This window comes from Schistocerca gregaria, chromosome 1 (genome assembly GCF_023897955.1).
Source record: "Schistocerca gregaria isolate iqSchGreg1 chromosome 1, iqSchGreg1.2, whole genome shotgun sequence".
NCBI classification, from domain to species: Eukaryota; Metazoa; Arthropoda; class Insecta; order Orthoptera; family Acrididae; genus Schistocerca; species Schistocerca gregaria.
This window is the reverse complement of record NC_064920.1, coordinates 322483472-322497364: the sequence shown is the minus strand read 5'-3', so window position 1 is coordinate 322497364 and position 13893 is coordinate 322483472. Positions and strand designations below refer to the sequence as shown.

The following is a 13893-nucleotide window of genomic DNA, read 5'->3' as shown; positions in this document are numbered from 1 at the left end:
TTGCCTTACCATTTAGCTATCCATGCATGACTCATGGCCAGACCCAAACTTCCATGAGTTGTCAACCATGCGTCTTTGATCTGTACTTGAACATCAATTATGTGTACTTCCATACAGATCAGATGTAGTATTTCAAATGTATGGGAATACAAATAATGGATGTGCAAGTACAGATTGTAGGCAGATGGTTCACAACATATGGAGGTTTGGGTCTGGCCGTGAGTTGTGTACAGGAAGTGAAATGGTAAGGGAACCGCTCACGATAAGCGGGAAATCCTGATTCAAGTCTGTCCGGCACAAATTTTCATTGTCATCATTCCATTCTACAGCAGATGGTAGCCATTATTCGCAATTGCGAATTCATCTGATAGGTTTCGTAACAGCTGTGATCACTGCAGTGCATCATCATCACAATAACAGAGGCACTGCAAGTTGTATTTATCTGCCGATACCAGTCATGCAACTTTCAAATACAACGTCTGATCTGCACATGAATACACATAATGGATGTGTCAGTACGGATGGTAGACACATAGCTGACAACATGCAGAAGTTTTGGCCTGGCCGTGAGTCATGCACAGATAGTCAAAAGGAAAGGTGACCACTCGCGATAAGCAGGAAATCTGGGTTTGAGTCGCGATCCAGCACAGACTTTCATTGGCATCATTCCATTCCACAGCTGATGGTAGTCATTATTCACAATTGCAAATTCACCTAATATGTTCCGTAAGGCTGTGGTCACCACAGTGCATCATCATCAGAGTAACACAGGCACTGCAAATCATAAAAGTTTAAATGTATAGCAGTATTTTTGTTGTGCCTCTCTGCAACTCAGTGTCTCATCTGTAAGATTAGTAGCAATCAATCCTTTTCACAATATTATTGTTATTCTATCCTAGACTTCCCATTATTGGACGTTTATTAAAAAAAAAATTAAGCATTTTATTTTATGTTAGTCTATGTCTTGGCATACCTAAGACAAATTTGCCTCGAGTGTTGGGAAAGTGTGTGTTGTTCCTACTGTCAAACGTACTTAAGTTACTTTCAACATAAAGTGATGCTGCATAGATGTAAGTAGAGGTTTACAACAGTCAGTGTCTCAAACTCGATAAAGAGGAGTCAGCAACATTTCTTAGCACTCACTTTACTCTTTATTCTCATTACTTTTTTTTTAATATTTGGAATTCCACAGATAAGACTGAACTATGCCACCTTCAGATACTCATTTGTTACTGGATCTGTCAGTTTCCACATGAGATATGTCAGTTTCCACATGAGATAGCACACTCGGGTTTTTCTCATGCAGATACAACTAATCGGATTCTCCTAGTTTAATTTGGAATTAATTTGAAAGCCTAACAATTCTGCTCATTTACTTTCTATGGCTTTAGTTAACCCCAGAATTAGTTCTATGTTTTATCCAGACTTAAAAAAAAGAGTTCATTGTAAGAAAACCAATTCACTGCTAGTTCCAAGTTTTCATGAGTAGCCTGATGCAATTCTGTGGTGTTGTGGTATGTATTGAGCAGTGCCATGTTGTCTGTTATAATATAATCAAATAATGGAATAGATGATAATAAAATGTTGAAATGCGTGGCTTTATAAAATGTATTGAATTAATGAGATTAATTTTTTGGCATTAATGACAAGCACAATAAGCTGAGCTATGCCTGGAAATAAGTTCATATTAGTTCATATTATTTTGCAGGGCGAAGTAGTTTCTTTCTTCGCTGTAGATTCGTGCTTACCATTCTTTATAATGCTACGTTTGGTCACTGTGTTCACCTTTGAAGTCTTGAGCGTGTTCCCATTAAGCTTATCGGAACTTCGTAATTTTCCAAAGTACACAGGTGGGCTTCAGTTCTTGTAATTATTGTACTATTTGAAATAACAACTCACACAACCTTTCTGTTAATAAAACAATACTGTATTTTTCCCAACGGTGCACATATGAAATACATACTCCTCACTTATTCATAGCGGCCCCAAAATGGCGGTCTACAATTACGCCCTAAAAATGGCGTGCTTCTCACTCATTCACTAGCTGAGCGCGAATCCTTCCTTCCTCCTACTGGTACCAGAAAAAATCCTCTGTTTTTTAACGACTGAAAGTCAAAAAATACATGATGGTAGGAATAGGCTCTATGATGGGCTACCGCTTCATCTTCTCTCTTTGCCTTTAAAGAAGACGAAAACATAAGGAAATGCAAAATGTTTATCACACTGTGTAACACAACACTGAATTAGCTCTTACATGATAAGGTAATCATTAATTGCAATGGTGAACAGAAATGGACAAGAATCAAGTCCTCCAGTTTGAAATTCTTTCAATGAAGAGTACCCATTTTTAGCTGATACGAACTGTCTCCTGTTGAATAAATATGGCTTGATTACACCTAGAGATAAGTTGTGTATGTCATAAAATTCCATTTTTATGAATAAGGTGGTGAAGGGCTGTACTGAGATCACAAAGTACTTATTTTCAAATGCAGTTAACACTTAGTTTACAACTTCAGTGAGAGCAGTAGTAGTATTTTTATCATGTTGGAAACCAAACAGTTTGTTAGAAAGGAGATCATGCTTTTTGATATAGTTATTTAGCTTGTTATACATATGAGACTTGAACACTTTGGAGAAAGCTGGAACAACAGAACTGTTCAGTAGTTTTGGGGTAAATGCTTATTTCCCTTTTTGAAGAGTGATGTAACTTCAGAAGTTTTGAGTGCATTGCGTAAAACTTTAGGGTCTTACATGTATTAGAAATGAACTTGAGAGGCTCACAGATAAGACACATTGTTTACAGTTAAATAATTAGAGAACAAATAACAGTCTACAATTTCGGGGTTAGAGAATCTTGATACAGTTATTGTAATATCCTTTGGTGTGATAATATTCTGGCAGACAGTGTCCTCCTTCTGTGGCTTAGCATCAAGCAGGTCCAATGCACATGTAGTATTTTGCTTGATTTCATTTTTCAGCTCACTCATTGAGGTTAGGAATTAATCACATACTTCTTCAGGGTCCAACACTGTGTCTTGTGTTTCAGAATTTTCTTGACTGATAATATTCTATGTTGCTTTGCACTGATGGGAGCTCCTGCCACGTAAGACTCACAAGCATGTTTTTTGGCCATTGTCAGTTTGTCTTTGAAGCTTTTTTTACATTTTAAATAAGCTTTATAAGCAATGTCACCTACAAACCTCAGACCCTTGCTTACAACAATTTTTATATATTCTGTATAGTCTGAGTATCTCCTTCCTAATGAGAGCCAGATCATCTGTATACCATAACTCTGTGAGTTCTTTCAAAAGATTATAAAAAATTCCAGAATGAGATTTTCACTCTGCAGCGAAGTGTGCGCCGATAAGAAACTTCCTGGCAGATTACTTCTTATCAGCGCACACTCCACTGCAGAGTGAAAATCTCATTGTGGAATCATTCCCAGGCTGTGACTAAGTCATGTCTCCGCAATATCCTTTCTTTCAGGAGTGCTAGTTCTGCAGGGTTTGCAGGAGAGCTTCTGTAAAGTTTGGAAGGTAGGAGACGAGGTACTGGCAGAAGTAAAGCTTTTAGGACAGGGTGTGAGTCGAGCTTGGGTAGCTCAGTTGGTAGAGCACTTGCCCGCAAAAGGCAAAGGTCCCGAGTTCGAGTCTCGATCCGACACGCAGTTTTAATCTGCCAGGAAGTTTCTTATCAAAAATTGTTTCAAAAGCACACTTCGCAGATCAAAATTCATACACAAAAAAGTAAACCATATCTGCTTAGCTGCCAGATGTCAAAATGTACTAAGATGCGGTTATACATTTTCTAAATATCAATCTTTGCTAAATATTTTAAATCATCTAAATTATGCTCAACAGCTAAACAAACCTAGTTGACTTCACAAACCCAAACACAAAATCTTAACACACGCAGAGATTTACTAGTAAAATAAGAATAAAATAACAAAAGTTAAGGATTTTTTCAGGGTGAGCCAGTCTCTTTCTGTACCTCCCAGTTCCTGCAGGTATTTTATCATCTCCATTAACCACAGTGACTTTGTCTTCTCATTTCACCAGTATGTGTGAAGCTAACTGGTCAATCTGCTGGGATGCACCCTGCAGACATGCCCATACAAGGCAGGACATCTATTCCATGACACAACAGTGATTTTTTCACAGTACTAGTAGGGCTCCGGGTTTCATCATCTTTTTTAATCATAGACAGGCCCCTATGTCTATCACATTATCTTTCTATTTTGAATTTAAGTTTTGTCTGTGAGACCTTTTCTGTTGAGAACTAGATACAATGAAGCATATAGGGCTTCAGGACTGATGACACTCTGGTAGTACTTAATTTTTGAGTTATGAGAGAGAGACTCTTTGTTAGAGGTGCTTTTCCTCAGTTGGTGTGCCAGCTCCAGCTTGTTAGCTAGAGTTGATAATGCTATTCTTTTGAAAATACTGGTTTTCAGCCATTCTCCCAGATATTTAAACATGCTGGTTATCTTGATTTTTCCCTGCTCTTTGTGCAATGTGCAAGCAGAACTATTGATGCTTGAGCAACATATTCAGCCCTACCTTTGTTGCATGTTGTCTGAGAACATTGAGCTGATTTACTCAAGTTTCTATTCAATCACAAAGAAAAGTCAGATTTCAGGAAATGCCAGGCAATCAACATTGAGCCCATTGGACTTGTGCATCAGAGAGATACCAGTTGGAAGCCCTGTTTACCTAACTTCTTTTGCCACTCTCCACTCTCTCATTACTTTTTCCAGTGCACAGTAAAAGAGAAGAGGGGAGAAACCATCACCCTGTCTTACTCTTGTCTTGATTTCAAATCTTCTTACAAGTGTTGCAGTGAACTTCACTTGTGATCTGGTGTTGTTTAACATCTGCTGTATAATATTATGGGGCTTCTGCTCCAGTCCAAGTTCTTGGGGGAGCTTCGTGAGAGTAGGTCTGTCAATTGTGTCATATTCTTTCTTAAAATCAACAAACAATTTAAGGGATAGATAGATTGCTACTCATCATAAAGATGACACATTAAGTTGCAGACAGGAACAACGAAAAGACACTTAATACATCCAGTGGTGAATTTACACATTTTCCGCCATTTGGCTATTCAAATTCTGGCACCCCTTCTGACATCTACAATTTGATACCCTACTTCACAATCATATAAATTACAATTTTTTGCCAATGAAATTATAACTTTATGATTTATGCACTATCATCCTATTTACACAATATTTTTCCTGTAATTAGTATGATTGTGAACTAGGGGATTGATGTGTCAGTTCCTGGATTATTTTTGGAACAAAACTATTTAATTAAGATTGTACAAGAAATAGTCATGTAGGCTACTGAGATGGGTAAGGTATGCCTTTATCTGGCAACATACCAGCTCATGATGATGATGATGAAATTAAATTAATTAATTTATGAAAGCTTTAAAATATCTTTTGTGCAATTTTCTATTTGCTTAATCATCAACTGTATCATCGTATGAAATTCTGTTCGTTAGTTCTGACTCTATGCACAAAAGAGCTAAGGTGTTTACCTTCTCTTGCCTTAAGATAGATCTTGCATAATTTTTCACCCGTTGTAAGCAAGAAAAATTTCTCTCACCCAAACAATTTGTTGCTGGTGTACATAGGACCATCCAAACTGCTACATATAAGTTCGGTTAAACATTTTGCAAATTCTGTTTTTGGAGGAACAGAGATGACATTTCAATGATCCAGAATCTGGTTTTGGAAAAATTCTTTCAGAAGGAAGGTGGCATTGAAAATACATGCATTCTTAAACTAAGTCAGTCTCTAAATCATTACGATACATTTCTTCCAAGAAAAGGGCTTTTTCCGTAAGGCCTGATGATGGCAATATGACAACTTTTTATTGAACCTGTTGCAAGCCTCCTGCCATTTTTTAAATTTAGATATGAGTCTACCAATGAGGATGAGAAATGTTTTAACCCTGAAAGTACCACTAGCAATCATTCTCATTTCTTCACTGTTTGGTTCATCATAAATTTCTTTTCTTTTCGGTTCTCTTTTCCCCATGTCTTCTGTACACTGCTTCAACTTGCTGAATTCCACTGCCTTTTCTTTGAAATACTTAACATTTTCTCATTCAGCTATGAAAAACTTGGATAAAGATTCATAAAGAACAACAACAGTGATCAAATCTACATTAGAAATCTGAATTTTAATATTCACTTTGTTTATTCTTTCCAAAAAAATCATTCCATTTTACCACTGTTTTCAGTTTTCCTAAATTCAAAAGTGTTTTCTTCATATTGAAACAAAACAGTAACACCTTCTGCACATGATGAGAATTAGACTCGTAAACTGACATTTTCAATCAATAACAACTTTATGATGCAGACACAAATCGACTAATGTTCGAATGAGGTTATGTTGACCGAGATCCAAGCTGACTTCCTGACATCTGCAATCTGTTTGTTTCAACGGCTACTTACCGTTGTCACCACCTATAGGCAAATTGTGGGAGCAAAGTTGTACACCTTGTATATAAATATGAATCTTTTTAATTTCTTTAAACATAAAAAAAATTGGTCCCAAATTTGCTGCCACCAGAATCTGCCACTCTAGGTGCCAGCTGGTAAATCCATCACTGCACACATTAGCTCTCATACACACACACACACACACACACACACACACACACACACACACAGAGAGAGAGAGAGAGAGAGAGAGAGAGAGAGAGAGAGAGAGAGAGAGAGAGAGAGAGAGAGAGAGGGGGGGGGGGGGGGGGTTGCACAGCTGCTAAGTCATCTGTGGAAGGACCTGCCTCCCACTATCCTACTACCCCCTCCTTGTATCCAACTACTCACAGCAGTTGCACTCACTGCTGCAGTGAAGTCAAGAATAAAATAAAACATGCACAAACACGTGATAACTTCAATATAGTACCACTATAACACAATTCAACAGTATCAGTTTAATGGAAATAAGGCAAATTCCATAAAAACTTACCTACAGTAACCTTTATTGCATGTCTGCTTGATCTTCAATAAATTTTTTCTTATTCAAACAATTTATAGTCCTCTCTACAGTTTCTATCCTACAATAATGCACAAAAGTAATTCCAAATGTGTGGATTTTAATGAAATTGAGAATGAACTGTCAATAAGAAAAACTTATAAGCATTAAAAAATTAATTAATTAATTAATTAATTAAAAAGTCCACAATATAGATAAAAATCAATAAATCATAACATGTTTTTCAATTCAACAGTTTTTTCCTTCATATGGATGCCTAATGCTTGAACCTCTTCTTTCTTTTCATGAGCCTTTTTCCTAAATGCATTAGATTGTAGCAGTAACAAATGATCCTTGTCTTTTCCGCAACCTCTGAAAGTTAATCAGCTCATCTGTACAATAAAGAAATGTCAAATCAAGGTGCATTCTTTTCTGCTTTAAATCTTCCAATTCCTATTGCAATTTGTGGTTCCTTTCTGATACTCTTTTGGTATTCTGTTCTTGTTTTTGTTCCTCAAGATAAACTATGTAATTTTTTTCCTTGCAGAAGATGCAAACACCAACAAAAGCCCTAGTAATTTGTACATTTTGCACTCCCCCGCAAAATTTAATGTGGCCTTTAACTTGCCCCATAGCAATATAGGATATTTCTTTCAAATTCCCTACCTCTAGAGCCTTTTTGATTTAGAATCCACTCTCTACTGTTGCCTGACCATGTGGACATGTTAAAAGCTTCTTGCAAACCTTCCAAATTTTGAAACCTCTTGAATACATATTCTTGTACAGGAAATCATCTGATCTTGAAATTTTAACATCAAAATCTCTACATTCTTGATACAGAATTCACTACAAAATCTCCAAACTCCAATATGAGGGAGTCACAATTTTCTGCCAAAACATGGCCACTTTCAGCCATACTATACAATACTAATTTCATCTTTTTCCAGCAACCAACTTATTTTCAAGAATAATTTTTGGACCAAGATTGACTGAATTACATACAAAGGAATATTGTAATGGAGGCTTTTCAAGAATACTTTTACTGATTCATACTACCCATTTCCAGTACCTAGATATACCTGATTTTGAAAGAAAAGAAAAAAAAAACATTTCAAAATTTATTATTTGGCTAAGTCTGTTGTTAATAGTGTGTTTGTTTCAGTACTTATACAAGCTGCTTCAGGAGGAATAGTAATTATTTTAGGAGGTGGTAGTATAGACTAATACGAGGGTAATCCCAAAAGTAAGATCTCCCATTTTTTTACTAGTACATAGACCTGTTTATTTCTACAATAGTTTACATCAGTTTACAGCTTGAACATTTAGCTATTTTTCGACATAATCACCATTTATGTCGATGCATTTTTGTAGATGCTGTGGCAGTTTTTGTATGCCCATGTCATACCAGCTCGCCACCATGCTGTTCATAAAGTTATGAACCTCTTCTTTCACCTCATCGTCGGAGCTGAATCGCTTTCTGGCCAAATGTTCTTTTAACCTAGGGAACAGATGATAGTCACTGGGCGCCAAGTCGGGACTATAGGGTGGGTGGGTGATTATGTTCCACTGAAACTGTTGCAGGACAGCAACGGTTTGCCGAGCAATGTGTGGGCGAGTGTTGTCATGGAGAATGTTTTGTTCTTGCTCAACATTCCTCTTCTCCGGTTCTGAATTGCCTGTTTGAGTTTTTTCAGAGTCTCATAGTACCTGTCAGTGTTAATTATGGTCCCAGTGATTCATCTCTGATGACGAGATGAAAGAAGACGTTCATAACTTTCTGAACTGCGTGGCGGTGAGCTGGTATGACATGGGCATACAAAAACTGCCAGAGCGTCTACAAAAATGCATCGACAGAAATGATGATTATGTCGAAAAATAGCTAAATGTTCAAGCTGTAAACTGATGTAAACCATTGTAGAAATAAACAGGTCTATGTACTTGTAAAAAAAATAGGAAACCTTACTTTTGGGATTACCTCGTATGAATAAAATATTTGGTATAACAAGAGATAAGTTTTCATTTTGCATGCCGGTACTCCAGCCGATATCGAGTGTCACTTTCGCTTTTAAATTCAAGTTGTGAAGCTGTACTTGAGTTTACATAAATAAATTTTTCAACTGTGACTGCAATTTTTTCGGCCAATTTTACTGAATCGTTTCAGCATGTCACACGTATTTACAAATACTGAGTATGTCAATATGAGATTTGTGTACAACTTTTGTAACGGAAACACACCTACTATTTTGAGAGGAAACTGTAGATGATGTCTTAATCACTGAGTACCAGATTCAAGAGTCTTGTTTTATCTAAACTATGTGATACTGGTGCATTGCCTGGCAGTCATATTTCATCCGAATGTGCATATTAACAGTGTGTGAATAAATTAGAAGACATTATTCAATTGTTAGAACACAGTCTTCAACAAGCACATGCAGAACTTCTACATGTACTGGTGTTCCACATACAGAAAATGGCAGACACTATGTATGTATGCCCTTTTTCGTCACCATTTACAGCAGGTTTATCAGTTTGGGGAGAAAAAGGAAGAGGAAGAGGAAGAAGAAGAAGAAGAAGAAGAAGAAGAAGAAGAAAGAAGAAAGAAAGAAAGAAAGAAAGAAAGAAAAAAGCCAATTAATCCATTTACTACTGTTTGCTGATGAAGCCATTTTTACTCATGATGGTCTTAACTCCCACTGCTGGTTCAACAGACACCCACATGCCTTTCTGTAGAGATGTTTCCAACAACACTTCTTGGTAAATGTAAGGTTTAATATGATAGACAATCAGCTGATTGCATCTACAGTGTTACTGCAGCATTTTATAGGGCCCCATTATCTAGACATTCTTGAAAATGAGAGGTTTCTTTAGTTAAAATGATGGTTATGTTCTTCTAGCATGATGGAGTTTCTATGCATTCTCACTGTCAGGAGTAACTTCGTCTACACCTAGCATTCCCCAGTAGAAGAATCACCAAAAACAGATCATTTTTTGGCTGCTGAGGCAAAGTCTAAAAGAAACAGCACATCCAAGAGACGAATTGATCATTCAGATTATGTACAGTGCTGACCTCACTGAAGAATGCCACAATGAGCACAGAAGAGCTACATGTATGTTCTCAAGAGAATTCAAAAGTTTCTTGAAGTCAGACACGGGATTAATGAAAACCAACTTTGAATTTTATCATTTGCCTTTGCTGACCACCTTCTGTGGGTATTTGTTTGGATTACATTCTAATGGTTGTAACTCAGTAGCCAATGAAATCTGGGCTCATGTTATATGGAATGTTTTACTCAAAATTGTCTATGCTACCATATTCTAAAATAATTCTTATTCCTCTGAAACCCCATATAAGTACAACAGCAACTTCCTACAGTTCTTATAATTAAATGTGTCCTTTGAGACTCCCGTCTCGTTATTATCTCACGATAATGATCAAATATGATCGAAGCAGACTAAATCAATTAAAATTTGTGCCGCGGCCGGGACTCGAAGACCCGGGTTCGAGTCCCGGCCGCGGCACAAATTTTAATTGATTTAGTCTGCTTCGATCATACTTGACTTCCTACAGTGTTACTATAAAATTAATATCAATATATAACAGTGATGAGATGATTCTCTCATCAGAAACAACAATTTACCTGAATGTTCAATAATGGTAATAGCAGATTCACGTTCATCTGGTGGAAGTTTACTGTTAAGAGCACGTACTTGATCATCCACCATAAGAGACATAAGAGCTGGCAGAAATTTAGTAACAATCTGTGGATCCAGTTTTGGTTCTTTAAATTCCTGAAAAGTGAGAAACTCTACATTATGTTTTCTGTGTATGTGCTAGATATAGACAATACCAGTATAAAAATACAGCATAATGTTATTAAAAATAATAATATGGGAGACATACGTTTTCTGTCCATAATCACAATCTATTCTACACTGAAGAATATTACCTTTTTTACTTTATTCTCTCTTTTTTCCTGCAAGGTCAGGTGGAAAGAAACACAAAATTAGGTTCAGAGCAAAACATGGTTTTTGATATCGGAAAAAGTCTAAGGAATCAGTGGCAGAATTTCTGTGTGTAGTGCATTCTGCACTGACCATGCAGATGGATGGAACAAGATATAGGATGGTTTCCATTTTATCTGATTTCACAGTAGGAACAAATTCGTACATACAGGGCTGTTGCACTGTGGTACCTGATAATAATCAGATGATACAAACTGGTAGTTAGTAAAGATCTATTTCATCAACATCTCTTGACAATTGTGAAATATGAGGTTTTTTTTTTCTTCATATATTTGCAAACTGTAGGGGGCACTGCCTACACAAAATTTTGTACAACAAAATTCCACTGATGGAAATCAAACATTATTAGCTACACACTCATCGGAACTAAAGTCTAATCACAAGGATCTTGTTCAAATGACTGAATGGTGGGACAAAGTTGAATACAATATTACTTTTGGGCACTATCGTGGATAAATGCTGAACATGATACAAATAACAGAAGAGATGGTAGGAAGCAGTATGTGTTGTTTGCCATAACAACAAAAGGCCAAAGAAAGAGTTGATCGGCCAGCTATGAATTTGTATTTTACAACACATAATCCCAAGATGAAATATTTCTTCAGTCAGCCCATTTATAACATGATGTTACACACAAATTAAACATCTCACAGAGACATCAAACTCCTGATAGTGAAAACAGACTTGTGGTGAGGAAGAAAATTTCAGGTTGAGGGGATAATAGGGAAGTAAATGGGGCAGATCCTTTACGAAAGACACCATACTGACATTTGCCTTCAGAAATTTAGGAAAACCACTGCAAATCAATAATTAGATGGCTGAATGAGGATTTGAACAGCCGTCCTGAAGTTGAGTCCAGTGTACTAACCACTGCACCACCATGTACTACCTGTACTATCTTCCATTGAGGAAAATGTATTACTACTTACCTACATTACATATAAACTGAAATGGCTATTGAGATAGAGAAAGCTATGGAAAAATATGCCAGATTCAATAAAAATAATGTGAATATCCAAATGGGAATTCAGTAGAAATTATTATATCAGTAAATAAACACCACAGATTTGCACGCATCATGGGAATTAAGGTACATACATCTTACGGACAACAGTCACTGAACTGTTTGTATGCAAAAAAAAGGCTGCTAGGGGTTGAACATTATTACCTTTGGTCTTTCACATGTCCTGAGAGAAAAGATTAATGGAGAATTTCTTGACAAATTACATACCTACTTTGCCGAGATACTGAAAAATACATCAAATATCACTCCTAGTATCTCCCAGAAAGAGGAGGGAAGGTGGTGGAATCAGATTCCTGATCACCAGACTGCACATCAAATTCCTGGGTTGTATTACAAACCTTTCCACAGTGTTTCATGGAGTGACGGCATATCACACTTTAGGTGACCCATCTGTAAATAGTGATGCTATGCTACATGAGCAACTTGACACTTTTTGAGAGTAGGCTATATGCAAGCATTGGGTTTCACTCTCTTCCTTTTCCTACCACCATTGCCACCATCATCACAGCAACAACAATGAAATGAAATGTCATGTGGCTAGGGCCTCCTGTCAGGTAGACCTGTCGCCTGGTCTTTTGAGTTGATGCCATGATGGCAATTTGTGTGTCGATGGGGATGATACAATGATGATGAAGGCAACACAACACCCAGTTCCTGAGTGGAGAAAATCTCCAACCCAGCCGGTAATCGAATCTTGGCCCCTTTGCATGGCATTTCGTCATGCTGACCACTCAGCTATCGAGGCAGACAGCAACAACAATCATCACACTACATTATACACGAATTCAATACAGATATCTATATGAAACAGTTACACTTAGACCTCTCAGATTGGGTATTTCAAGAAATACTACATGGGCAGTATAGTAGTGCAAATGTGAAGTTTCCGTGACAGCATAATTAAGGAGTCTACCAAAATACAAACGTTGAAAACATAACACACTGGGACATAGAATTTCAAATTAAGCAAGGCTTGGGATCCAGCACTCAATTTATTAAGATCTCACTGGCTGTCTCACCTACCAGAGCTGGAAAACACCGAGAGAATGTGCATTTCACAAAACAACAGTTCAGGATCCAGATAACGAATGAACATCGAAGGGAATAGGGGTGTCAGGAGTCAAACACAGCTATAAATAACAATACAACACCAAAAATACTTGACAGTCTAGTTGAAGTCCATGCAGAAAGTTTGCTTCATATCACAGCTTGCAGCACCTGAAGACGGTAACTAGATCAGTTGTTGAAATAACACGTCTCTCGGAATCGACATTTCAGCAGGACAACCAAAGGCATACCATTATCAATTTTCCCAAGAAAACTTGAGAGATAGCAATAATTCATATTATTAGCTTGCAAAGGAAAAACAGTAAGTAGTTAAGCACTAAGCAGACATTCCATGCCAAATGGGTGATAAATGAGAGAAGAGGTCTTGATTTAAAAATAAAAAAGATCACCATAGGAAAGTATACCCGACACAAAGGAATTTTTGTAATATAAAAGCTGAGGGACTGGAAGTGCAAATCGTTAGAAAATCCATCTATTCATCACACTTGACACTTTCACCTTTTCTCACATTCAAACATACTCGTGGTTGGAAAATATTTTGAGTTCAATGAAGAGGATATAGCAGCGGTAGCTCAGTATTACAGATCTTGCAGAGTTGCAGTTCAGGAATAAAATAAATGCACTGGAGATAATATTTGGTAAAGCACAATGACCTAGAAAGGGAGCTACACCATAACATAAGTGCGTTTTGAACTAGAAAACAAATTCTTTCATTGTTATGCAACAACTCAAGCAAGCAATGATCTTAACCACAAGCAATAAAAAACAGGAGAGTAAGTCAATTATTACC

At 37.0% G+C, this 13893-nt stretch overlaps 1 protein-coding gene across 1 annotated transcript in view; it reads right to left on the bottom strand.

Annotated features, from left to right (window-relative positions):
* The window catches only part of LOC126343816 (negative elongation factor B), a 121631-nt gene that overhangs the window by 15116 nt on the left and 92622 nt on the right, over nt 1–13893 (bottom strand). Inside the window, exon 9 of the mRNA XM_050001971.1 lies at nt 10627–10777. Coding sequence (XP_049857928.1) covers nt 10627–10777 — 151 coding nt within the window. The remainder of the gene's footprint in view (nt 1–10626; nt 10778–13893) is intronic.